Genomic DNA, 25,809 nt, shown 5'->3' with positions numbered 1-25,809 from the left:
TTGATAAGGCTTGATCCCGCTTAATCGGTGTAAAACCCGAACAGAATTCTCTTCCTTACCACTGATAAACGATCATTTGGAATTCCCTTTATTACATTATATATGATAAGGTATTTCCCAATATGAATAATGTTACTATATATGGCCAAATATCTGAGTCATGAAGTGTGACGCAGAAATGTCAAAGTTCCTTCCCTTACTATCGAACAAAGAGCGAAGTCGACAAAGTTTCATAGTTGTAAACAAGCGTGACACAGTAAGGTACACACACGTTCGTGTGGGACAAAGATTGTATTATACCAGCTATAGCTAGTGGTGCTCTTTTATAAAACCGTTTTAACAAAGGGAATTTTTAAAGTTTTAAAACATTTTACACAATAGTCTGTTTTATATCTTGAACGTTTTATAAGCCTAAGGACAAGAGGAACGAAAAGAGGAAAGAACACGGAAACGTAAAAACTAAGGTAAGATTTCCACGTGCATTTGTATGCCAGGTATAAGATTAATTTAACAATGGCGCATATACATAAACATACAGGGTTGAACAATGGTGAACATGTATTGCTATATATACATGTACTATTTGTGAGTACATTAACACTTTAAAAACATGTCATTAAAGGATCATGTACAAAGCATACCAATTCTAAGTAATCATAGTGTTTTCTTATGTAGCCTATTAGACAGTTAATACACTACCATCGGGATATTCTTTAGATTAGGTATTTTCAAATCATAGTTTTCAGTTTCTTAACTGATCTATTTTCCGTGCCAGTTTTTTATATCCTGGTTCTTATTTGTTGATGGAACTTTTTCGATTTAGTCGGTGAGGAACCTTAAATATTTTAGAGTGTACGTCTCCCAGTAAGTGCCACAAGGTTTTGCTCAGTCCTCCGTCTGACTGCTAAAAGTCGACCAGTTCGGTTACCAGCTCTACAAAATTGTCTTGGAAGAATTGCTACTTTGAGTACTTGACACTTACCTTTGACTACTATATATATATGCTACCTTTAACTACTGGTACTAGTTTCGCCAGTAAGCCTTGGTGGGGAAAAGGACTGACATGAAACTACATTTTGGTGCAATATATTCGTCAAAATCGATCTACGTAACATTTATGAACAGACAATTTTGACAAAAAAACTCGATTGTCATTTGCCCACACATAAATGCAAAGTAAGTATACCATGTGAGCTCATGATATAGTCAATCATCGACTGTCATGAATATTGTCAACTACCATTAAGATATATAGCAAACAAAAGACCATTATACCTGAAAAGAGTTTTGCTGGTCTTTAACCTAATCAAACATAACTTTACAACTTAAAAACCCAGTATTTGTTCAACGCCTAAAGCTTTCTGATTTACAATATCAATGATTGCAGCCTATGCTAGTATCAGATTTCAGGTTAAATTGAGGGTCTAATTAATCCATACTTTGGTTTGCATCATAAAACCGTACCGTGTACATCTAGTGTGCAGTAGATATATATCTGAACAGCTGACGGCAATTACAGTCAATTTATTCTTCATCGATTCCTGAATAATGTAAAAACTTGCACAAACGTGTATGAATAATAAATGCGGACCCATGTATCACTATGATACCTATTTTGGTAGGTGAATTCCAAATGCAGTTGGTATACGTGCATTATTATATAATATGTAGGTTACCTCATAATGATATTTAACCCCGTATGATATGTTTTGTTGTCACATAAAAATGAAATGGGTTCAGCGGTTTTATTAATGGTCTAAATGTCAATACATGCTCGGAATATCTATTTTTGTCCGACTTCTAGTTTCCCCATTCCCAGTGACTGTTATTATGTCCGACTTCTAGTTTCCCCATTCCCAGTGATTGTGTCCGACTTCTAGTTTCCCCATTCCCAGTTATTGTGTCCGACTTCAAGTTTCCCCATTCCCAGTGATTGTGTCCGACTTCTAGTTTCCCCATTCCCAGTTATTGTGTCCGACTTCTAGTTTCCCCATTCCCAGTGATTGTTATTATGTCCGACTTCTAGTTTCCCCATTCCCAGTTATTATGCCCGACTTCTAGTTTCCCCATTCCCAGTGATTGTGTCCGACTTCTAGTTTCCCCATTCCCAGTTATTGCGTCCGACTTCTAGTTTCCCCATTCCCAGTGATTGTTATTATGTCCGACTTCTAGTTTCCACATTCCCAGTGATTGTGTCCGACTTCACAAGTGACTATTTGTTAGAAATTTCAGTAATACACATTCAAGAATGTATGTACATGTGTGTTAAAATTCATGACTCTCCGATACCCATGTTGGGTATCACATTCTAAATGCAATCATGTATCTGCCGCCATGACATTTATGTTTATTTTATATACCTCATTTGCTATATGTTATTTGGTATGAGAGAATAGACGTTGTTTGATTTGACTTGACTTCTAGTTTCCTCATTCTCAGTGATTGTGTCCGAAACTAGACCGACTTCTAGTTTCCCCATTCCCAGTGATTGTGTCCGACTTCTAGTTTCCCCATTCCCAGTGATTGTGCCCGACTTCTAGTTTCCCCATTCCCTGTGATTTGCTCGACTTCTAGTTTCCCCATTCCCAGTGATTGTGTCCGACTTCTAGTTTCCCCACTCCCAGTGATTGTGCCCGACTTCTAGTTTCCCCATTTCCAGTGATTGTGTCCGACTTCTAGTTTCCCCATTCCCAGTGATTGTGCCCGACTTCTAGTTTCCCCATTCCCTGTGATTTGCTCGACTTCTAGTTTCCCCATTCCCAGTGATTGTGTCCGACTTCTAGTTTCCCCACTCCCGGTGATTGTGTCCGACTTCTAGTTTCCCCATTCCCAGTGATTGTGCCCGACTTCTAGTTTCCCCATTCCCAGTGACTGTGCCCGACTTCTAGTTTCCCCATTCCCAGTGATTGTGTCCGGCTTCTAGTTTCCCGGCCATTCCCAGTGATAGTGTCATTGAGCCAATGTTTTTTTTGTAATATACCCGATTTTACATAAAGATTCTTGTGTCTTGTATTTTGGATTTGATTTATTTCCCCGTTTATTCCGATGAGAGTGTTTTGGTTGTAATGATTTAATTTATTTCTTCTTCTTACTTTGTGTTCATGACTTCAATGAATGCTTCATTTCGGTGGAAATTACATGATTATAATAACTTTAGTAACATGAGCATGATATAACTTTTTGTTTGCACATTTGGGCAATTGTTCATGTATGTACCGCCTCACCTGTAATAACCTGAATACCGAACAACCTACACGCTGGGTTATTTTGCGTAATTTGCTATTAAATAATGAATTCCACTGTCATTTCGTATGAACAAAGCCCGCTATCAAATTGCATTTCTATACAAAATTTCCTTAAGCATTCTTTTTGTATTAAAATATGATAGAAAAACATGATAAGTGTGAGCATGAGCTGTTCAAAACACGACAGTCCCACATTATACTTAAAGTTCCTTGTACGTCTTGAACATTTCTGTTATTTAAAGGCCTGGCGATCCCACACTTTTGTATCTCACAGTTTCCTCTATACCTTGACGAAGGTAAAATTGCCATTGTATGGCTAGGCGGTTATTGCCTCCTCGCCATCCTCAAGTATCAAAGCCGTGTGTGTCCAGGCGGTAATTAAGCCATTTTCGCGTTGGAGAAACTGTGAAATTCGTTCTTTCTGCTTACGTCATCGGGTGACAAAACCACTGGCTTCAAACACGGTGACGGGGAGTTGAGAAGTCAATCTGGCTTCATCTTTTGTTCATGCTGTAGGCTTTTATTCCGGATAGTTTTCTATCATTTGTCATTCCATGTTTATCTGCTGACATTACTCTTCGGATTTGGTGATATTAGTGTGTTAAACACAAGTCTTAAATCTTTATCTAAGTGGAAAGTTCAGTTTATTTTTCGAAAGCTGCATAATGGTGAGTTTAGTGAGATGGAGTTTCCTTGTATTTATGTTAATGACGTGTTTTTAAATGAGGTACAATGTCAATTTGTATGCAAGTTGGCGACTTAAGTACGCAAATATATAGTTAAGTAATAGAGACATTTAATCGTACATGAATGTGCCGTCATGCCCTGAATAGTTCTTTTCACGAATTAAGAACTGCGGGATCATGTTAAACGTACGTATATATGTTGCGCTATTGATATTTAGTTATTGGAAATGCTTCACCAAATGCGGCAATGGTTTCATATAGTTTAGCCAATATTTCATATAAATGAAGAAGGTAACACATTTTTCTCGTTGCAGGTAAACATGCACGGTTGGGACAGATTGACGAGCGTCTGTGGGCTGGGCTGTAAGATGTTCTTAAGTCCATGGGCCCCGGTAGACAAGCCGTACGACGCAGTGGAGAAGGACGACGTTGATGACGGTACAAGCTCACAGAGCCCCATTACGTCAGAACCGCAGAAACCCGTGTGGTCGGACATGAGTATTTCAGCTCCAATTGTGAGGAATAAGTCATCTGCAGGTCTTGCAACTTCCAGGGCCAGTATCAGTAATGGCTATGAGAAGGTTTCATCAAAGGTCGCATCAAAGGAAAGTTCCCCCAAACCTGTACCAAAGGTTACTGAGAAGAGAAACAGTGTTGCTGACCTAAACGTCAGCACAGCATCAAGTAAGGCTTTAATCAAGGAGCCGAGAGATTTGGCGGGAAGTAGGACCAGCCTAGCAGACGATAAACGCGAGGTGATGCAAATGGTCACCACCGTCTGAACGGTTTGAAAGGTTGAGATAGGTAACGTCAAGTCGTGAGTGATGGTGCTAGCCACGTGATTCAAAACAAGATGAGGTCAAATACGGTTGAACTTAGACATTCGGGTTCGCCGTCCAACGACGGACACATTTATTGCAAGTGCTGAAATACTAATAAACTTAAATACTCTCAAACAGGGGACGAATATAGTACTACGCATAAACTTGATTGATTGTGAACGAAGCCGATGACCTCCACATTCAGCAATAAAATGAACCTAAGAACAACGAACTATGTACATAAACTACCCAAGATAAGCTTATTGTTATATGTGTGTGTCATATCCTATTCATAGATAATTTGGAAATATTCATACGTAACAATGCTCTTGGGGCCGCTTCAAATGAGTTAAGTTTAGTCATAATTTGTAATTATGTAAGTGTCATAGTTTCCTTGTTTTTTCTACTTATTTGAGTGAAATGTTCTTTGTAGCAAAACACATTTGAGGAAACTAAAGTCAGACAATGTGTTGCTAATTGTGTTGTTTATACAAATCTAAGAGTATTGACCAAAATCCCTTATTGTGATATAACATTAAAACACACCCAGACGCTGTATTAATGGGGATTAATATATGCGGAGCCAGAATGGGTCCTATCTCATAGAAGCTGTCACTGATCAAAATAGTAACGTATGCCTGTGATGTATTTTATCTTTTAATCATCAATCTTTTTAGAATGAGATATATACATATTGTGTAATGTATGTTTTTACAAGTCACAGATCTTGATGCTCATTAAGGTGATAATAATATAATCATTTTATACACAGATTAGGACTTTTAATTGACTTACGTTATCAGATGTAACCACGATGTATTTTTGATGCAGCGCATACTTTTATTATTGATGCCATCTGTTTTAATTTCTTTGTGCAATATATTTCAGCCCTTTTTAACTTTAACTGGTTTGAGTTATTTGTTTTGTTGTATATGTATTTTTATGTTCTGGTAAATACCCCTCTTGATGAGGAAGTTATTTTTACGAAAATCACCCTGGATTAATTCTTCTCATATATCAGATACCCGGTATCAGTGTTTTATCAGAAATGACCTAAGGTACATGGGTAACATCGCTACTTTGCACCGTTTGAAGAATTTCGATTTGATAAATTAACAACTTTAGTAAATGATGAAATGAAGGTGCGTAGCTTCCTATAGGCCATGTAGGCCGCGGCCTACACATTTTTCCCCTAATAACTCGTAACATTAAATGTACATGTATTATTGTAACGTTGTCAAGTTAAGTTACAACGTCTAATGCATATATACCTTAAATGAAATGTAAGGATATTGATGTTCTTGTAAACATAGTTGCAAAATCGAAATATAGACCGAAAAACACTTGTATAGAAGTCGACCTACACATTTTTGGCTAAGCTACGCACCTGAATTATTATGTGAATGAATAAATGAAGGACAAACGTTAAATACTCATAACTTTTTTATGGAAATAAGACGATCTAGCTTTTCCTTTAATGTCCTCTGTTACAACCGTTTCATTGTAATGTTGCTATGTTCTGTTAGCTCGGTTATCAGGAGAATTATCTGCAAGATGCTTTATGACCCTGGGTAGCCAATTAAGCTCTTAATTAATGTATTATATATCTCGGGCATTATTCATACAGTTAGTAGCCCTGAGGATATATATTTCCTGATCTCGACCACCTGTTGGTGGGGCAGCCACGGAACGGGGAAGATGGACTTCTCATGTCATAAACCTCCCATGTATAATTGTGAAATAAAGTAACTGTACTGGTCAAAACTACTGTTTCTGCACACAAGAAATAACGAGAAATTCTTCAAAGGAGGGGGACATGATTAGTAAGAATATGATTAAAACGTGATTGATATGTAAAATAAATTGCATAAACAATATCAAGTCATCATGTTTTAGACTCCACCAGATAGAATTGTTATCAAGCACAGTTTCTTTGTTCCGCAAGTATATTCGGACACTGTTGTCACCATTATAACGATACATAGTGTAATAACAGATATATGTTTTTATTCATAATGCCTGTCACGTGTTTCACTTATTCATGTATTTACACCATTAAATAATTTTACAGTTTACTTGTATATATTTCATTAACTTGGTATGCTAAACTAGAGTTTAGAATGTCAGTATCAGATAACACAGTGATAATAATGAGAAGATTCCCTAGATAATTTGTCAAGCTGTCATGCCCGACTTTGTCTATTTTGATTTTATGCCAAATTGCATGCAGCCAAACCTGAATGAAATGTAAACAACTGTTGAATAACAGTTGCTCTATAATGTACATATTTGCGATACATGTATGAATTATTCGGCAATTTGTCATTGTTCATACTTAAACATGTTATCATTGTGAAATAGTTGTGTTGAAATAAAATCTGGAAAACAATGTTGAAACCTGGTTTTGCATAAGGGAGACAACTGCAACTATACAATGGCAATTTCACACCCAGAGTTAGAATATATGGAACCTGCGCCAATTGTCTATCTATTTATGTTACGGTTTGACAAGCGGCTCATCACGATTTTTCCTGTTTTGAACAACATTAGTTTCCGGACAATTTAAGTATCAGTGAAATATTTGAAGCAGTGCAAAAATAATACAATCATGTAGTTGATTGTTATTGATGATGATGATAATAAACTGTCTTAATTAACGATGGCGACAAGTGGCAACAGTATCGGGTGAAGATTTGGTTACGGTAACAATAACAAGATACATTATATTGACTGCAGTGACTGATACTGATGGTGCCAGTATCTATCTTCCTGCTGCCTGCATCTTTTTTCATCCTATACATTTGAAACTTTTATTCCTCATTGTACCGCCGCCGTAGTCCTTGCTGTCAGTGTAACTTTCAATCTTACCTGGTAGCCGCTGTCGTCGTACCCTACTGTTAAAACTATCATTCTTCCTGTGGTATCTGCTGCCGTCGTCCCTATTGCTGCAAATATCCTCCTCCCCGTAATACTTTTGCCTTCGCCCGCGCAACTATCATTCTCCTCGTGGTAGCCGCTGCCGTCGTCCCTGCTGTTGCACTATCGTTCTCCCCTTGGTAACAGCTGCCGTCGCCCCTACTATTTCACCGACTATCATTCACCCCATGGTAACCATTGTTGTCTCCTATTATACCGCTGCCGTTGTCCCTACTGTCTATCTATCATTCTTCCAGTGATACCCGCTACCGTCATCCCTACTGCTGCAGCTATCATTTTCTTCGTAGTAGCCACTGCCGCATTCCATGCTGCTGCAACTACCATTTTCCAATTTGAAGCGATGCCGTTGTCTCTTCTTTTGCAACTAACATTTCACCGTGGTAGCCGATGACGTCGATCCTAGCACCACAGCTATCATTCTCTTTATGGAAGTCGCAGCCGTCATCCCTGCTGTTGCAACTATAATTTGGCCCGTTGCACCAATGCCGTTGGTTGTCCCTTGCAACCATTACTATCCCCACGTTAGCTTCTACCGACGTCCCTACTGCTACAACTACCAATCTCCTTGTAGTAGTCGCTGCCGTCGTCCCCGCTGTTGCAATAACCATTTTCCCTCTTGTAGTCTCTGCCGTCGTCCATACCCTCCTTCCCGTTGTAGCCGCTGTAGTCGTCTCTGCTATTGCAACTGTCATATTCACCAAGCGGTGGTTGCTGCCGTAGTCCCTGCTGTTGCAACTAACATTTCCTCGTGGTATCCGATTCTGTCGATCCTACTGCTACAACAATCATTCCCTTTGTGGAAGTCGCTTCCGTCGTCCCTGCTCTTGCAACTATCATTCTGCCCGTGTTAGCCGCTGTCGGTCTTCCTGTTGTTGCAACTACCAATCTCCACGTTGTAGCCTCTGCCGTCGTCCCTATTGCTGCAACTCTCACTCTCTTTGTGGTAGCCGCTGCCTTCCTCTCTGCTGTTACAACTATCGTTTGTCCCATTCTCATCGAGGTTGCCGATGCCGTGCATCCTCCTGCTGCAACTGTCATTCTCCAAGTGGTAGTTGCTGCCGCCGTCCCTGCTGTTACAACTATCATTTTACCCGCTATTAAGCGCATTAAACCACCGCTCCGAGAACAATTTCAGAGCGTTTTATTATAAGCTTGTAACTCTTTTTGGACGCTTTTGATGAACAATAACATCAGAAATAATACCAAAAACAAAGATGTTGAACATTATAATAATATTGTAAAAAGAAATTCAATGTGTGCAATAAATCATTTGTATAGCCCAAAAACCTACAATGTTAGGTAATATGATATGTTACGAAGCGTTCGAGAGGGAGTGGCTTAACCATAATTATACCTGAGGAGTGAGGAGGTTTATCGAGGTTTACTTCCCTTTCGTGAGTTATATCGAACTAAGACTTGTTTTCGGTTCAAAAGGCTCAGGAAATTATAGTATTATTGTTTACAGGCTGCTGTAAACTTGCATTTCTATCTTTTATTCAACTTGATGGTAATATGTTTTATAGGCAGATGTGAGCTCTGGTGAAGAGCATTGTTATAACTGTTTTATGCGAATAATAAATAAAAGGATAAGATGAGGTTAAGATGTTTTCAAGAAAGATCGGATAATCAAACCATTAGTAAGGCCACTTGTTGGTTGTTTGTTGGATAAATACAGAGCAAGGTAAGCCAGATTTCTGATGTATGTTCGTACGGGCGGGGAGCTGATCATCCACATAGTTTACACCTTAAAAATCGGATCGTTTCATGAACTAGTGCATGTATGTTTTAACATGGTGTAATTATACAGCAAAAGCAATGAATCTTTATTACATTCTTTAAACGGCCTTAAGAGATTCAACCTCTTGTTTAAGCATAAAAATGATGAAAGTATCATTAGTATTAAAATGGCCGGATTAAAGGGCATTGCGTTACAATGGAATGCATGTTTTACGTGCAATTTTGTTATTAAGACGGAGCATAATCTCAAACCACTCCTTAAGATAGTAACTTCACATTCACGATCAATAAACACGTCAATGGTTTAACATCTACGTGTCACATATTTAAGCTGCACATAGATATACGTACGTACATCAAACATAACTTATTAACAGCAGGAAATTAAAACAATTCATGGGAATGGTTGACCATCTTAAACTGTAAACTAACACAATAGTACATGTCTCACTCGTACAGGTTTTGAAAAATGTATGCTTTTTGCAGAATCTCAGGTTTCATAAAGCAGGTCTACATGTTGCTAGTTGTTCAAGCTTGATGGTTGGGACTTCATCCATAACACCCTTGTCTGCATAAGGGTCGGTGTTTCACCACATACGTAAATAAACAGTATACTTAATGTGATACTGATAATCAGTTATTTAATGACTTGATTCGCATAATAATATAGATCAATAATTAATGTCAATGCATGAAGGAAATTTTCCTTAACCCGGAGAAACACGGTACTGTCTGGAACTGCTCCCGACCCCAACACTCCGGGTCAGGGTGAACCGCCATGTTGGAGGCCGGAAGTGGTTGTCATGAATGCGTGTTCATGAAGCCGTCCTGGTAATCATTGTTGATGAGTGCCGCGTGTACGGCCGTCAACGGATGGTTATCTCTGATGTTTCCCCCGGTACGTGCATGATAAGCCCATCCAGATTCAGCCTTCACTATGATTCAATGTATCTAGGTTTTCATTAGTGCGAGGCCATGTGCACCACACAATAACATACAGCATACTATACCTACTTAATATGTTCGGCGTTGAAATGAAATTCGTCCATGGAAGAAGTCAAATGAGAGCACCCACACCGTGACCTAACTGTATTCAGATAATGATCATGATATCAGTTTAATATCATCAGTCTTTATATCAAGAACATACTGTTACATGAGTAATGCATTTTGATTTGAATTGCATGAAACTCCTCTCATTGTTAATGCGAATCAAGCCATTCAACATATCCTTTTGTCACGCTATGCAAAACGTGTGCATCATCGTTAAGAAATTTATTTGTATATATTTTAGGAATTTTTAAATGCCCACCTTCCGCCATAAAAGTATTTTGTTTTCATCCAAGGCAATGGGGACTTGGCTAAAGCAGGTTCCGTTACCCCTAAATGCTTCTAGAACGATAATATACAATTAGAATGGTTTCAGAATAATATCAAGTTAAAAGCTCGCCGTACATGTTGCACTAGGAGGCTGGTAACATGGGTAATGACCCCATCTGTCAGGTCATAATGAATGGACTGCCACATCGGGCCGTTATGGTGTGAAGTCCACATGCATTCCAGCGACAGAGATGACAGCGCCGACAAGCAAGTGGCCCGCTACTGTGAGAAAATAGCCGATTGCCGAATAGCATTGTTCACTAAACTGAATAAACTTGCTACATCATTCGTAGGCTTTAATGTTCAAGTGTTCTATGAGTTATGCACACTGAAAGTGCATTATTTTCATATTTTGCAGGTGAACAAAGCGATCAAATTTTAGCCTAACGTGTGGAGGCCTGGGAAAGAATTTTACTGGATTTATATATATTGTGGCCTCGATGTTCTGATTGCAAAAGCTTCTGGATTATTTGTGTGAGTATTTTATTATTCTTGGCTCTTGAAATTTTATGAGTAGTGTTTTCTGTAACGAAAATCAAAAAACAGTAGGACGAACTAGAAGTTTTAAATTGAATATATATCAAAACGAAGCTCTTTTATATGATGGGCACTGTTACCCTTTGAAGCCGTGGGCTCGGTAATTCTTACTCAAAATCCTCAAAAGTATTCTTCAATGTTATTGGTGTAACCACTTCCGTATTCCTTGGCGCAAAGCGACTGCTGCCGTTGCCGTATTAAGAAAGTATAATGAAATAATCTCTCGTTTGAAATTCTGAAAAAAAATGTTTGCAAGTATGATTATTTTTAAACCCCTCCGCAGGACTTCTCGCGTCTATTCCCCGGCACATAGCGCTTACAGACGAGAGGTATCGACCCCGCGCCCACGCACTGTCTTCTCAATTGATCGACTGTAAGACACGGAGCGAGGGATAGTTATGTGCCAGAGTCTTCTTATGATATGTTAACACTTAATTAAAGCAAGTCAATTCAACCTAAACTAGCCGGAAGTCCATGTTGCAGGTTGTCCAGCCACGGCGTGTGGTCACATCATAATCGCTGTAGGGTGATCAGTCGTCTAACGAATGATACAATCATGAATAGAGATCGAGTACATAACCATATACTAACGCTATTACATAACATTTGACCCTTCCGGCGCCGTGGTCATAACCATGTCATAGCCGGGGGACCCCGCCTCACCCCGTGGATCTCCCACGCCGGTATCTAATATTTCCATGAGGAGAAAGGTTTAACAGCAAAGAGAATAGGTCGATGCAGTTTTAATGCATAACTATGTTTAACTCGTTTGAACTTTTATGATCGAAACAATAAAACCCATTTCATTTGTGTACAGATATTCAATAACATAAGCCTTTAAATATGTTATTTTTAATTAATAGCTACGTGTCCACAAATATGCATGTTAAAAACGCGCCAAAATATCGTTCATATTTTTAATCTGTACACAAATCAATTTCTGTTTTTGTTTTGATCATTAATGTCAAATGAGTTAAACATATTAATGCATTAAAATTAATTTATTATTATACATCAACCTACATTGTGCACCTTTGATTTAACTTTTATAAGACTTATCGTACATGTACCTTAACATGCATGGTAGTCCTGAATATTAAGTGACACCTGGCCTTTTACAACTCGACGTTACATTTGGTAATATATGAACTTATGACTTGTCTTGTTTGTTGGCTGAACAGTTTCATCACAGTAAAGTAGGTCAGTCTTGTGTTTAATGGTCGATTTCGTGATATTTACACATATTCCGGAACATACCTGGTAGATGTATAGCTTTACCCGGTGTAACACCACTGCACTCGGAGAATTATAACACGTATTTTAAACTTAAGTTCAAGATCGATGCAAAAGTGCGTTTCAATTAAAGAAACGCTGTATAGTAGACTGTGACAGGAAATACGACTAGGAATAATTGTTAAAATGAGAATATTTTCCATCTACAATGCACGCGGTTGAGATTTCCTAGAAAAGATTGATTAGCTTCATGCCTTGACAGACTATCCTGTGCTTCCAATATTGACGTACATATCTGTTTCATTCATTCATACCAGGGATCAGAAATTAATGTATGTGTGTTCTGAATCTAAAAGATTACCGGAGTTTCCTAGAAAATCTTCAGCGTTATCATCGAATATTGTGAGTGCTATGTTTATCTAGTTATCTGAAGTTTTCCGTTTATTTTATCATAATTATGTCAAACGCGTTGCACATTTGTGTTTCAGGAGATTGAAAGTTTTAGTAGATATTTTATGATGATGTTCTCGTCAAACCCTTATATTGTCGAGTGTTTTTGTTAATTTGCATGACCGACAAAAAGTTCGGTTAAACTAGTACGATCGTTGATTGTCTATCGATTGTCAAGTGTTTTTGTTAATTTGCATGACCGACAAAAAGTTCGGTTAAACTAGTACGATCGTTGATTGTCTATCGATTGTCGAGTGTTTTTGTTAATTTGCATGATCGACAAAATGTTCGGTTGAACTAGTACGATCGTTGATTGTCTATCGATTGTCGAGTGATTTTGTTAATTTGCATGATCGACAAAAAGTTCGGTTGAACTAGTATGATCGTTGCTTGTTTATCGATTGTCGAGTGTTTTTTTTAATTTGCATGACCGACAAAATGTTCGGTTGAACTAGTACGATCGTTGATTGTCTATCGAGTGTCGAGTGTTTTTTTTAATTTGCATGACCGACAAAAAGTTCGGTTGAACTAGTATGGTCGTTGATTGTCTATCGAGTGTCGAGTGTTTTTTTTAATTTGCATGATCGACAAAATGTTCGGTTGAACTAGTACGATCGTTGATTGTCTATCGATTGTCGAGTGTTTTTGTTAATTTGCATGATCGACAAAATGTTCGGTTGAACTAGTACGATCGTTGATTGTCTATCGATTGTCGAGTGTTTTTGTTAATTTGCATGATCGACAAAATGTTCGGTTGAACTAGTACGACCGTTGATTGTCTATCGATTGTCGAGTGTTTTTGTTAATTTGCATGATCGACAAAATGTTCGGTTGAACTAGTATGATCGTTGATTGTCTATCGATTGTCGAGTGTTTTTGTTAATTTGCATGATCGACAAAATGTTCGGTTGAACTAGTATGATCGTTGATTGTCTATCGATTGTCGAGTGTTTTTGTTAATTTGCATGATCGACAAAATGTTCGGTTGAACTAGTACGATCGTTGATTGTCTATCGATTGTCGAGTGTTTTTGTTAATTTGCATGATCGACAAAAAGTTCGGTTGAACTAGTACGATCGTTGATTGTCTATCGATTGTCGAGTGTTTTTGTTAATTTGCATGATCGACAAAAAGTTCGGTTAAACTAGTACGATCGTTGATTGTCTATCGATTGTTGAGTGTTTTTGTTAATTTGCATGATCGACAAAAAGTTCGGTTAAACTTGTACGATCGTTGATTGTCTATCGATTGTCGAGTGTTTTTGTTAATTTGCATGATCGACAAAATGTTCGGTTGAACTAGTATGATCGTTGATTGTCTATCGAGTGTCGAGTGTTTTTGTTAATTTGCATGACCGACAAAAAGTTCGGTTGAACTAGTACGATCGTTGCTTGTCTATCGATTGTCGAGTGTTTTTGTTAATTTGCATGATCGACAAAAAGTTCGGTTGAACTAGTATGATCGTTGATTGTCTATCGATTGTCGAGTGTTTTTGTTAATTTGCATGATCGACAAAATGTTCGGTTGAACTAGTATGATCGTTGATTGTCTATCGAGTGTCGAGTGTTTTTGTTAATTTGCATGACCGACAAAATGTTCGGTTGAACTAGTATGGTCGTTGATTGTCTATCGAGTGTCGAGTGTTTTTGTTAATTTGCATGATCGACAAAAAGTTCGGTTGAACTAGTATGGTCGTTGATTGTCTATCGATTGTCGAGTGTTTTTGTTAATTTGCATGATCGAAAAAAAGTTAGGTTGAACAAGTATGATCGTTGATTGTCTATCGATTGTCGAGTGTTTTTGTTAATTTGCATGATCGACAAAAAGTTCGGTTGAACTAGTATGATCGTTGATTGTCTATCGAGTGTCGAGTGTTTTTGTTAATTTGCATGATCGACAAAAAGTTCGGTTGAACTAGTATGATCGTTGATTGTCTATCGAGTGTCGAGTGTTTTTGTTAATTTGCATGATCGACAAAAAGTTCGGTTGAACAAGTATGATCGTTGATTGTCTATCGATTGTCGAGTGTTTTTGTTAATTTGCATGATCGACAAAAAGTTCGGTTGAACAAGCTTGACCATCGTTTGTTGTCGCTGTTTTGCATGCATGAGGTACATTACTTTTTCACGCAATTCTCCGTCACAAAGTAATGGACACATTGATGAGTATATCTACAAGATGTCAGCCACGTTTATCCAGGCCACTGTCAGTCCAGTAAATGTCCTATGCTATTGATATGTTATATAAATAAATAGAAATGCTCATCTCTAGGCCGGTCAACTCGACCATCTATCACCTTTCATCACTGCGTTTATGTTAATTATAAAAAAATGTCATACGTAAGTCTATCACCCAGCATAGTAGCCGTACTGGGTGAGTACCTAAATCGGAACACTTTCGGCATTTTTTGTGATTTTTTTTTTGTTAGACTTGCACCACAACTACAAAATTTTCCATCAGCATACTAGGATTCAAGACCAATTGGTTGATATGAATGGCTTGTTTCAAGATACTACCAATCTGCATGAAAAATACTTTATTAACCGCACAATCAAGGACTGCCATTTTCGTCCTCGGAGTACCTAAATATGGAACAGTTTTAATTCGTTATTTATTTTTATGTATTCTTTTAAAATTATTGCTCCATGTTTTGTTTAAGTAAATTAGTAATTTATTTATTTCCAGCTTGTCTTTTTTGTAATTTTTGTCAGTAAAATTTGATGAATTTCGGTAAAGTACAGGCTGTACCAGTATGCTGTGATTGAAGCAAGCATGAATTCTTTCCCCCGCGTGCCATGTATTGACATTTGAACATGAAAACCTTTAAATGATCACAGTATTTTAAATACTTACCGGAGAATTGTGTTCTTTGGAACTTGTATCGGAAGCAAGCGTCTTTATTGATTAAAATTGTAAATAAACTGATTTCGATAGGAAAAACACTTTTATAATGGGTGTTCCATATTTAGGTACTGTTCCGATTTAGGTACTCGCCCAGTATCGGTAAAAACAGTTTAATATTCACTCAAAATTTATGTTTGATATACACGTGTATGTATTGATTTCGAATAAGAGTGTCACTTTAAGTAGTAGCTTCCAGACATAGGTATCATTTAATATCTTTTGAACATTTCTGTACTTAGCAATATTCAATATTAAAGGGAAATTATCACGTTTATAATTATGTAATTTTCCAACAAAAGAATATCCCGTTATGATACCGATAATGAATATTAGACAACAATAATTTACACAATGAACGGAACTTGATACTATAAAACAATGGTTACGGATTCGACCGGTAACGGATGTTACATTGATCAATGTCATCGGACCAATTACACAATTTGTCTACCGCCGGGATTGATCACGGTATTGATATCGGCATCCCCGATTTATATAAAGACTGTGTAACTGAAAATAGCATTTTAGAGCGAGTGTATTCCTTGGGATAGATGAAAAGTAAAAGATGGAGAAAAAGCAGGAAATTGACGAGTTTTAAATGCAGGCGTTGATTTGTCTTTAAAGTATACTATAAGTGTGTGTGTGAAAGAAAGTTATTACTTTAATAATTTATGGGTTAATATGGAATAATTGCCTGTTTAGGACTGCATTAATTTACCATATCTGCATAAATATATCAACTCATCGCGTGTTATGAATTAATTTTTAACTAATTTAAAGTCTTAAAACAATGCAAATTTCATTTTACAAGCATGCAATTTAGATATGTTTAACACCTATCAGGCATGTTTCCTGGGGAAAGCTCGTTCTGTTTAGAGCAGTGTATATTATTCGTGTATAATGGTTAACTGTTTACAATTAATTATGCAATTAAAAAAAACCTCAACAATCATTGGATCATTTTCAGTTTCGGACCTTGCTTCCTCCACGTAAGCGTACAAGCCTCAACGAAACGAGTGTACCGTGACCGGAAGTGACAACCATATCTATGGAGGAACCCAAGGCTCCCATCGTCCGCATCCGGAAAAAGAAGGTCAAGAGGAAAGCTAAAGAGAACGATGTCGTTATCCTTCCGGTAGTGTACAGTTATAATTATCTTGTCCGGTTGTCTATGAGCCTCTATAAGTTTCATTTACAGGCGGCTTGATCTAGAAATAACGTACGGCAATCCGTAATAAAACGTTCGTGCTTGCTGTCTACTATATTTATAAGTTTAATAAATTGAGTGTTCGCATTATTTGGATGTGCACCATTCATTAATCAAGTGATATAATAAATGGTGCAATGGCATCTAGTTTACAGGGACCGCTCATGTTTTCGATCAGTTTTTATTTTCACGGTAATGCATCTGAAAACATTAATATTATTTTATTATTTGATACCAAACTTGCAGAATGAAAATACAATTTAAGTAAAAAAAACCTGCTTTGAGTGGGAGATTGACCCACGCGGGTACAGTTACATTTTTTTTAACTGACAACAAAACCCCTCACCTTCAAGGACTCTTACATAAGTTTGGAATTATTTAACCTTCCAGCCTTTTGTTGAAAAGCGTTACTAACGCTATTCAAAATCGCGGACTTAAATTTAAAAGACAGTAGTTTAGCATATATGAACATTTGTTGATGGTTTCCAGCCGTCAGTGCCTTAGTTTTAATACTCCGAATGATTTGCCACACTTTAACTGGTCATTAAAAGTGCATTTTACTAAACATGAGTCCAATGGTGTACATTTATGTTGTTTTCATACGTTGACCTCATATACTTTTCCTGATTCGTGATTTGTTTGGATGTGTATGTATGACGTGTATGTCTTGATGTTAGCACACGGGAACAATGCAATATGATTAAACCAAACTACTTTCCCTTAGGTTCGTGCGTCCCAGCAGGCCCGGTACTCGAACCTCTACCCACCGCCAAACACAGAGTCAAAGGGTCGTGAGTGCTGCCGCCACGCGTTCGCCGGCTGCATGAAGATACCCGTATGTAGGCTGGTCTGTTTCCGGTGCGTGTTGCCGTCCTGCTACCAAGGGGCCGGTAGTGACGATGAGGAGGCCGAAATAAAGGACGAAGGTTACCATAGTCAGAATAGACGGAGTTCAGAAATTCCGCCGCCATCGGGAGCGGAGGCTGCTCAAGGTGGATCCGGGGCACAAGAAGTAGAGATGACGGAGATAAAAACTGAATCCACGGCTCCATTGATACCTCCTCGTAACAGCGTTCGTGTTAATGAATATCGACGCCAACCCAACAGTAATATTGAACATAATGCCGCAGCTGACGGCGACTTAAATTATATCGAAGTAGAGAGTGTTGGGTTGAATAGTGTAGATGCATCGTCTAACAACATTCCTGACACAAAAAAGTCAAAGAAACATCACAACAAAGAATTTGAAAGAGTTCTTGAAGCTAAATTTTCAGTAAATTTAACAAAGGATTCATTGACTAAGACAAATAGTGCAAAAAGTGACGTTTCGTATTATAGTGAAGGCGATCTGTCAGACGATTCTGAATCCAATATATATGTGAATGAAGACGCTCTCAAACCAAGAGCAGACAGTGATCACACTGATATAAAGCAACCGGAATTAGGAGAACAACCCGCGATTACAGAAGACAAGCAATATGTAAACCTGGACAATGTAGACACACAGGACACAAGTAGACCACATTCCACATTCGAACTCCAACAGGAGCAGGACACGTCTTCTGAGGGAATGCCACGTGTTTACGTTAACTTTCCACCGGCTGACACACCTGCAGGTGAGCAAGAACTAACGGACCAAAAGGAAACTAGCGTACAGCAGGTCAATGTATGTATTAAAACTAATCAAGACAAACTTCTTGAGAAAGCTGCAGATAAAAGAGAGAAAAAGGTCGATGAGAAATATAAGGAGCATAATGACTCAAACACAATGGCAAGTACTCGGGAAATCAAAAGTGACACGGCTCACGACGTTGGGAATACAGTGGAGGACGACGCTACAGTTCATGTGAGTGACAGCGAACAATTGATAGAAACAGTCAAGGTTCCAAAGTTGGAAGAATCTTTGATGGTTCCCGGTGCCACTGGTGAGAGTAGTTCCGGTGAGAGTACGGACGACGAAACAGGAGATCAGACAAAACTCATATAGGCTAGTTATGTTTGATTTGTTATTTACTTGTTTTTATGTAACATGTTAATTGTTCATAGATAATTTATTTTCAGCAATATTGTGCCATGTACATACCAGTTTTGAATTTATATCGTTAGGTCGTCAAAGACGATAAGATTTTATTGGTAAAATATCATTTCATTCCAGTATGCAACTAATTATAGATCTTAAATATTATGTTACAGTGATCTGATTTCGTTGGAATTCAAAAATATGAGATATTTGTAAGCATTTTAATTCACCCGTTTTCATTGTTCCTGGCCATATCGATCAGAGACAATACGGACTTAATGACTCAAGTATTGTTTATAGGAAGACATTGATAAACTATTGGTTAGAGAGAGTTACTAATCTATTCGTTATTTATACTCAGTACCCTGTATTTGTATCCGAACTACATACACGTTTAAAATGATTTAGATTATGTATATATTTATTGCATGGTAAACAATCCGGGAATTCATACTGTCATTCACTAAGTGTTAATTTTATTGTAACTATTTGCTGGTCAATACTTTATAATCGTTTTTGAGTCGCCTGCGAAGCATGGTAGACATATCGGGATTAGTTTGTCGTCGGATTCGTCGTGGCCGTGGTCCACGTCGTTGTTCGTCTGATTCGTCGTGGTCGTGACCCACGTCGTTGTCAGATTCGTCGTGGACCTCGTCGTTGTCGTCTGATTCGTCGTGGTCGTGACCCACGTCGTTGTCAGATTCGTCGTGGTCCACGTCGTTGTTCGTCTGATTCGTCGTGGTCGTGACCCACGTCGTTGTCAGATTCGTCGTGGACCTCGTCGTTGTCGTCTGATTCGTCGTGGTCGTGACCCACGTCGTTGTCAGATTCGTCGTGGTCCACGTCGTTGTTCGTCTGATTCGTCGTGGTCGTGACCCACGTCGTTGTCAGATTCGTCGTGGACCTCGTCGTTGTCGTCTGATTCGTCGTGGTCCGCGTCTTTGTTATAAATGTTGAACCTTTTGGTGTTGACTCTTTAAACATGTTGTACAAATTGGTAGTGGCCACTCGATTACCCTTATTGGTTTTGTGGTCAGTAGGTTAAGGGTTAAAGGTCAAAGCAATGGTGAACTACGGTACAAATTTCCGATCAATGACCTTTCAAAATATGTGTGCAGAGTCTTCGAATTTGGTATTCACATTGATGTAACGGAAGATATTAGTACCTCATGCTGTAACGTCGTTTCGACCTGTTCGATTTGTACCGTGTTTGCAACAATAGAGAGGTAACCGTCATAGCTACCTGGGGATTAAACTAGACTATTGATGAGTAAAACATTATAGATATATATGTCAGGAATAAACATTGTTTAAATATATTATCTGTTTTATTTGTTGGCAAATTGTACTTCATTTGAGTCTACAAGTACAGTTCCGGTATACGCCTTAATTTCAACCACGCGACAATGCCTCGCAAATGGTCTAAATGATCAGTGACAAACACGGGTAGAAAAAATGTTTCGTATTAGTATTGTTCGAGTAGGTTACGTTCATTCAAATGCGCAGTGAGATATTCCAGCTAGACACACGAACTCCATTACTATGTCTATAGCAAAACTTATATTCATCTGATGGATATCATATTGTACAAAATGAAAATGTGTGTATGTTTTTTTTTATGTTTTTGTTTATCAATAGGTTGTAAAGATGCTATTATTAAAGTCTCTTGTCATAGAAAAACGATTTTCTTGTGCGTTTGACATTTCGGCTTGACATGGATAAAGCTTATTTTCAGAGTAAAACATTTTTTTTCAAATAGTTTTTGGTGAACATAATCTGTTATAGCTGTACATGTATCTTATGTAATTAACTGAACTTAATAACCACTGTATACAATATCTGAAGTTTCCTATCGTCCTCTACTAATATCAGCGAGCTTATATGTTTTGAACAGCTTAATCGAAGATTGCAGAAATTATACATATTTGTTCTCTATAATCGAGATATAAATGTTACACGTGACATGGGTGTTTGGTATAACGGCGCAAGTCAAAAGGTTACGCCCCCTACCTTACACCCCCACTAACATCAAATCCTGGATCCGCCTCTAGTACCTTCTAACAAAAGTTAAATGTAATGTATACTTGAACAAAGAATCTGTTTGCAAAACGCACGTGCTAAGGTACCAGTTTCTGACCTAACGCCATTAAGCATGGTCTGTAGATGACCCAGATTTATTTTGGGGTCAAAAGGTCAACACTTATGGGCGACCCGGACAGGCGACGCATCCGATTCGCGGAATGCTAGTAATTGTTGCATACAGAAATTAAACTTTATAATTTAAATGGCGTTTGCTTACTTGATTCTTCATGTTATAAAATCATATTTATTGTAATTTATATTTCAGATGTATGTTAAGTTACTTGTATAAAACGATATAAAACATTGTGAAATACGTTTTTATTATTGTTATTCCTACCGGTAGCTTTTGTGGAAATGTGAGCAGGTACCCTTCTCACTATGAAATAAACCTTGTTAACACACGAGAACTAATCTTCATTATGGTTGGTAGATATGTTTCTCTACGTGGAATTCGATTATGACTCATGGCCGGGCAAGAAGTATGTCACTTGGTCAAATATTCGAAAACCCTTTCTGTTTAATATTAAAACGGCATCTTGGTGACCTTGATGAAATTTGGTCAGATGAGCGTTGTCTCTATTTATATATAGTTGAAGTTCTATTTTGAGTCGGTCAGGAAGTCGGTCACAAGAATAGATGTGTGTCTCCATGAACTGCAAGTAAAAGATATGAGGGATATGACTAAGGGACATGATCTTACCTGGTCAAATATTATTTAAACACTCAAGAGATGACATCTTCCCAATCTTCACTAGACTTTGTTTGAATGTTTGACATGTAGTGACACATAATTGTTCTTTTTTAACACAAACAAATATTGAAACAATCGTCATTGTAGGGCTCAAATTATTGCAAAATAGTTTTAAGTGTATGCGCTCTTGCAAACATTCTATAAATATCCGGAAAAGTTAGGACATTAGCACCATCATTATTTGCAGTAGACCACTCGACATACTTTGTTCAAGGTCTGACATTTAAAAGGAATTCGACAGTTGCATATCTAAATATGGTCATATTATTGTCTAGAAAATGATAGGACTTCCGTCCATATCTCTGTCTTGGACAGCGGGTCAACAACGGCTACTTCAGCGGACGGAAGGCGCGGATAGGGACAAACCAGTGTTCTTTGGTTCCAAGTCATGGGGCTGTTGTCGAATAAGAAGAAATAAGAACATGGTTCCATCGTAACAATTCATATAAGGAAAGAAAGCATTATTTCATTTGATCCTGCTGTATACAGGTGAAATGGAACGCCCGCAAATCAGTGAAGCGCGTAATAAGACGTTTCATACAAGGTACTTTTTCTCAGTATTCTTTATTACCTTACAAAGCATTTCATAAATCGACCTACGATTTTGACTCCCAAAAGCGGAAATCCGCTAAGAGGCATACCAACGTACGCTTACGAGACAATCCGAATTCAGCTTAAATAAAACCTTTATTCACTATGACGTTTCAAGAAGCGTTCTTTAGAATATGTTTGGCCTTTCTCGTTTGATAAGCGTTGTCGGCGCTTTATTTAGGCTTGCAACAGTAGTAATCTGCCTTCCATTTACGAGTAAAAGACTGCCAGAGATGCATTTCAAGAACGAAAGTTGTGACCGTCTCTTGTTTTACGGCCTTAAAAAGGAAGACTACAACATAATCTGGGACGTGGTAGACACCGTCATGTTTTTACCGACAGTGTTTGGGAACACTCTAATCTTAATCAGTATAGTGCGTTTCCGAAAGTTGCGGACCAAGATCCACATACTGATAGGCCATCTGGCGGTGAACGATCTGCTGGTCGGGGCTACGCTATTGCCACTCGAGGCGCTCGGGGACACGTTCGGGATGAGCAAGCGGAAGGGCTACTGTTTGGCAAAACTGAGCGCGTTTGCCTTATTGTCAGGAGGATCATGTCTTGGCCTTCTACTGATTTCGCTGGAACGTTTCTGTTCCGTGGCGTTTCCTTTACGTCACGCCTTCTTTACGAAAACCAAGCTGAGTTTTGTTATGTTGTTTGGTTGGATTTACGTGGGGTTTTGGACGCTTTCGCCGGCGTTTGGCTGCAATAACATTAAGAAGAACGAAACTGAGGTAGAGTGTAACGCTAGCGTGATCTGGGGAGGGTGGTGCAAGTTCGGAATGAACGTCAACTTTGTCCTTAGTCTCGTCATTAACGTAGGCCTCTACCTTGTGGTGGTAGTGACTGCCGTGCGGAGAGTGAAAGAGCACGGACGCCAAACAGGCACTAGTACGTGCCTCTGCAAGTCTCGCGAGATGTCCAAAACAGTCACCATGGCGGCGGTGTTGGGGCTGTTCGCGCTGTTCTGGTTACCGTACGCCGCAATGACGTTGATCATTACGATACAGGATCACTGCGTGCAGATCCTGTATCACGTTCGCCGCTGGTTCCTCCTGCTCGGGCTGTTCAACTGTTCTATAAACTGGATCATCTATGGGTTAAGGAATAAGGACTTCCGAGAGGCGTTTTCTCTAATATTAAAAACCAACAAATTGTCGTGCAGACGCGACAGAAAGGTAGGATGCGCCACGAAGCAGTGTACCGTTAACGTGATTGAGATGGACACGGAACTGTTCCCCTAAACGTATCGACATGCTGACAACAACACATTTATTTTTACAGCTACAATGTATTAATAATTTATCTTAGATACTAGACATTATCATTACAGTATTGTAAACACAAACAGAATTCAAATAAAAGTACAACTAAAACCAAGCTACAACATGCATAAGCTACATTCCAGCATGCACGCAGCAATGAAATCCTCAAGACTGACAGATGGAAATTTATGCCGTCTGGCTGGACGAAACTGATGTTTCTGAGTTTCTTTTGAACGACAGTATTGATTTAAACGCTTTTCTAAAATCTTCATTTCGAAATCCATATACTACCCAGTTCACAGCGGAATTGATGATACCTGGAATTAACGTACACCGTCTGACGTACTGCCACGTCGGCGTCTCATGGAACGTCACAATGACGACAACAGCTGCGTACGGCAGCCAGCAAATGGCAAACAAACCAAGAACTATGACAAGCGTCAATATCTGGTGAACGTCACGGTCATATTTTGCGTGGACGGTCAGTCCCGCTTTGATCTGTGTCCGATCGCAGGCCTTCCTAAGCGCTATCCTAGCAACCATAGAATACAACGCGAAATTTATAAGTAACGATACAATTAGTTCCCAGTTAACCATGTGTTTGTATGCCTGAGTCCACAAGGTGTCACTGACGCACTGTGTGTTGTTTTCACTGTATATATGCCAGCCGTACATTGGTAACGTTCCGTTAAACAACGTTATCGCCCACCCGAACGCAATCAATGCACCCAACCGCGGCAACGTCATGTAAGTCTTACAGTGTAAGGGAAACGTGATGGAGACGAACCGCTCTAGGGATATGAGCATAAGGTTGTAGCAGGAGGACCCAAGACTGAAAACAAACAGACAGAGCTTCCCGAAGCAGATGTACATGTTCCGGTTAACGTACTCCCTGGTGATTAAGCTGTAAGGGATTAGAAGGGCGCCCACGATCAGGTCCGACACGGCCAGGTTCCCGATCAGCAGATGCATGTTTGTCCTCAGGCGTGGAAACCGAGCGATGCTGATCAGAATCAACCCGTTGCCGATTACGATCGGGATCATGATGGCAATGTACGCGATGTGCCAGATGAGATGATATGTTTCCGAATCCATTGCTCATATTGTGTTGCTGTCCCTTATAAAATTAATGTTTTATTTAATATCTATAAAATGAACTCCTACACATCTAAGTTATTCTAAGGATTTCCTCTCTGGCGAATACTAGTAATGTGGTATAATTTGTGAATTGCACATTATCCATATATAAGTGTTGATGCTAAACAATCAACCCATTCTTTTACAAAGCCCATGCAGGACTGGAATTATGACTTTATAGTCAAACATTTAACATTGTTTTGTTCACCCATTTCTTGTTCCTATATTTCTCGCTAATGAGTTAAATCTTGATTATTTCCCAGTGTTTAATGAAAACTTGAGTTCCATAACAACCAAAGAACACATCGCGATAAAAATGGAATACAGATGACAAACCATCCTGACCCCACGTGTTTATTTGTACCGCAATTAATAGCTCTGCTAATGTAGTGCCATACTAAATGGAAGTGACGGAAGAGGTCTACATTAAGGAAACATTTTCGAAAGGACATCTCTTTCTGTACCGGTCATTTATTTGACATCTAAATTAAGCCACCATACGTATAAATAAGCAAGTTATGTTTATAAAAGCCAGTGCCGTCATAATGTTAAATGTTGAATTAGTATTTAACTTTTGAACAGGGCATTTTGCTCTGATTTCAAATACGTACGGATATTAATACTAAATTTCATTTTTTTTATTATTTCCTTATTATATGCTGCACTATTCTTAAAACTGCACCCTCACAGATATACTTTTTTACAACTTCTTTATTTTTTGTCTTAAAAACCAAATGTTTGCGTAAATATCTGCAAACCGTTACTAACGGTTTAAGAAAAATTCATAAAACATCAATTTTTTAACTTAAATATAAAAATCTGG

General features: G+C 38.5%; 4 protein-coding genes across 6 annotated transcripts; 3 read left to right on the top strand and 1 right to left on the bottom strand.

Annotated features, from left to right (window-relative positions):
- The first annotated feature begins 217 nt into the window (after window positions 1–217).
- Window positions 218–7,141, top strand: LOC128219636 (uncharacterized). 2 transcript variants are annotated; one of them, XM_052927541.1, is made up of 2 exons: window positions 218–464; window positions 4,246–7,141. In XM_052927541.1, exon 2 carries the CDS (start codon window positions 4,252–4,254, stop codon window positions 4,711–4,713), a length of 462 nt encoding a protein of 153 aa, XP_052783501.1. In that variant the 5' UTR covers window positions 218–464; window positions 4,246–4,251; the 3' UTR covers window positions 4,714–7,141. The 2 variants fall into 2 exon arrangements, with proteins under 2 accessions (XP_052783501.1, XP_052783492.1); XM_052927532.1 differs by lacking the exon at window positions 218–464 and adding an exon at window positions 3,634–3,913.
- Window positions 7,142–9,064: 1,923 nt separating this feature from the next.
- On the top strand, window positions 9,065–21,554 carry LOC128219329 (uncharacterized). Of its 2 annotated transcripts, XM_052927140.1 has the most exons (4): window positions 9,065–9,370; window positions 11,165–11,280; window positions 16,898–17,065; window positions 17,862–21,554. In XM_052927140.1, the coding sequence occupies exons 3-4, from the start codon at window positions 16,979–16,981 to the stop codon at window positions 19,122–19,124; spliced, it is 1,350 nt and encodes a 449-aa protein (XP_052783100.1). In that variant the 5' UTR covers window positions 9,065–9,370; window positions 11,165–11,280; window positions 16,898–16,978; the 3' UTR covers window positions 19,125–21,554. The 2 variants fall into 2 exon arrangements, with proteins under 2 accessions (XP_052783100.1, XP_052783108.1); XM_052927148.1 differs by lacking the exons at window positions 9,065–9,370; window positions 11,165–11,280 and adding an exon at window positions 12,789–12,978.
- A 1,260-nt stretch (window positions 21,555–22,814) lies between these two features.
- Window positions 22,815–23,828, top strand: LOC128215393 (histamine H2 receptor-like). The gene has a single exon (XM_052922083.1). The coding sequence runs from the start codon at window positions 22,815–22,817 to the stop codon at window positions 23,826–23,828; it is 1,014 nt and encodes a 337-aa protein (XP_052778043.1).
- Window positions 23,829–24,035: 207 nt separating this feature from the next.
- LOC128215383 (octopamine receptor 1-like) lies at window positions 24,036–24,944 on the bottom strand. Its single transcript, XM_052922072.1, has one exon. It carries the CDS (start codon window positions 24,942–24,944, stop codon window positions 24,036–24,038), a length of 909 nt encoding a protein of 302 aa, XP_052778032.1.
- Window positions 24,945–25,809: the final 865 nt, after the last annotated feature.

The sequence above is a fragment of the Mya arenaria genome, chromosome 2, assembly GCF_026914265.1.
Source record: "Mya arenaria isolate MELC-2E11 chromosome 2, ASM2691426v1".
Classification (NCBI taxonomy): domain Eukaryota; kingdom Metazoa; phylum Mollusca; class Bivalvia; order Myida; family Myidae; genus Mya; species Mya arenaria.
This window is presented reverse-complemented; position numbering and strand designations above follow the sequence as displayed.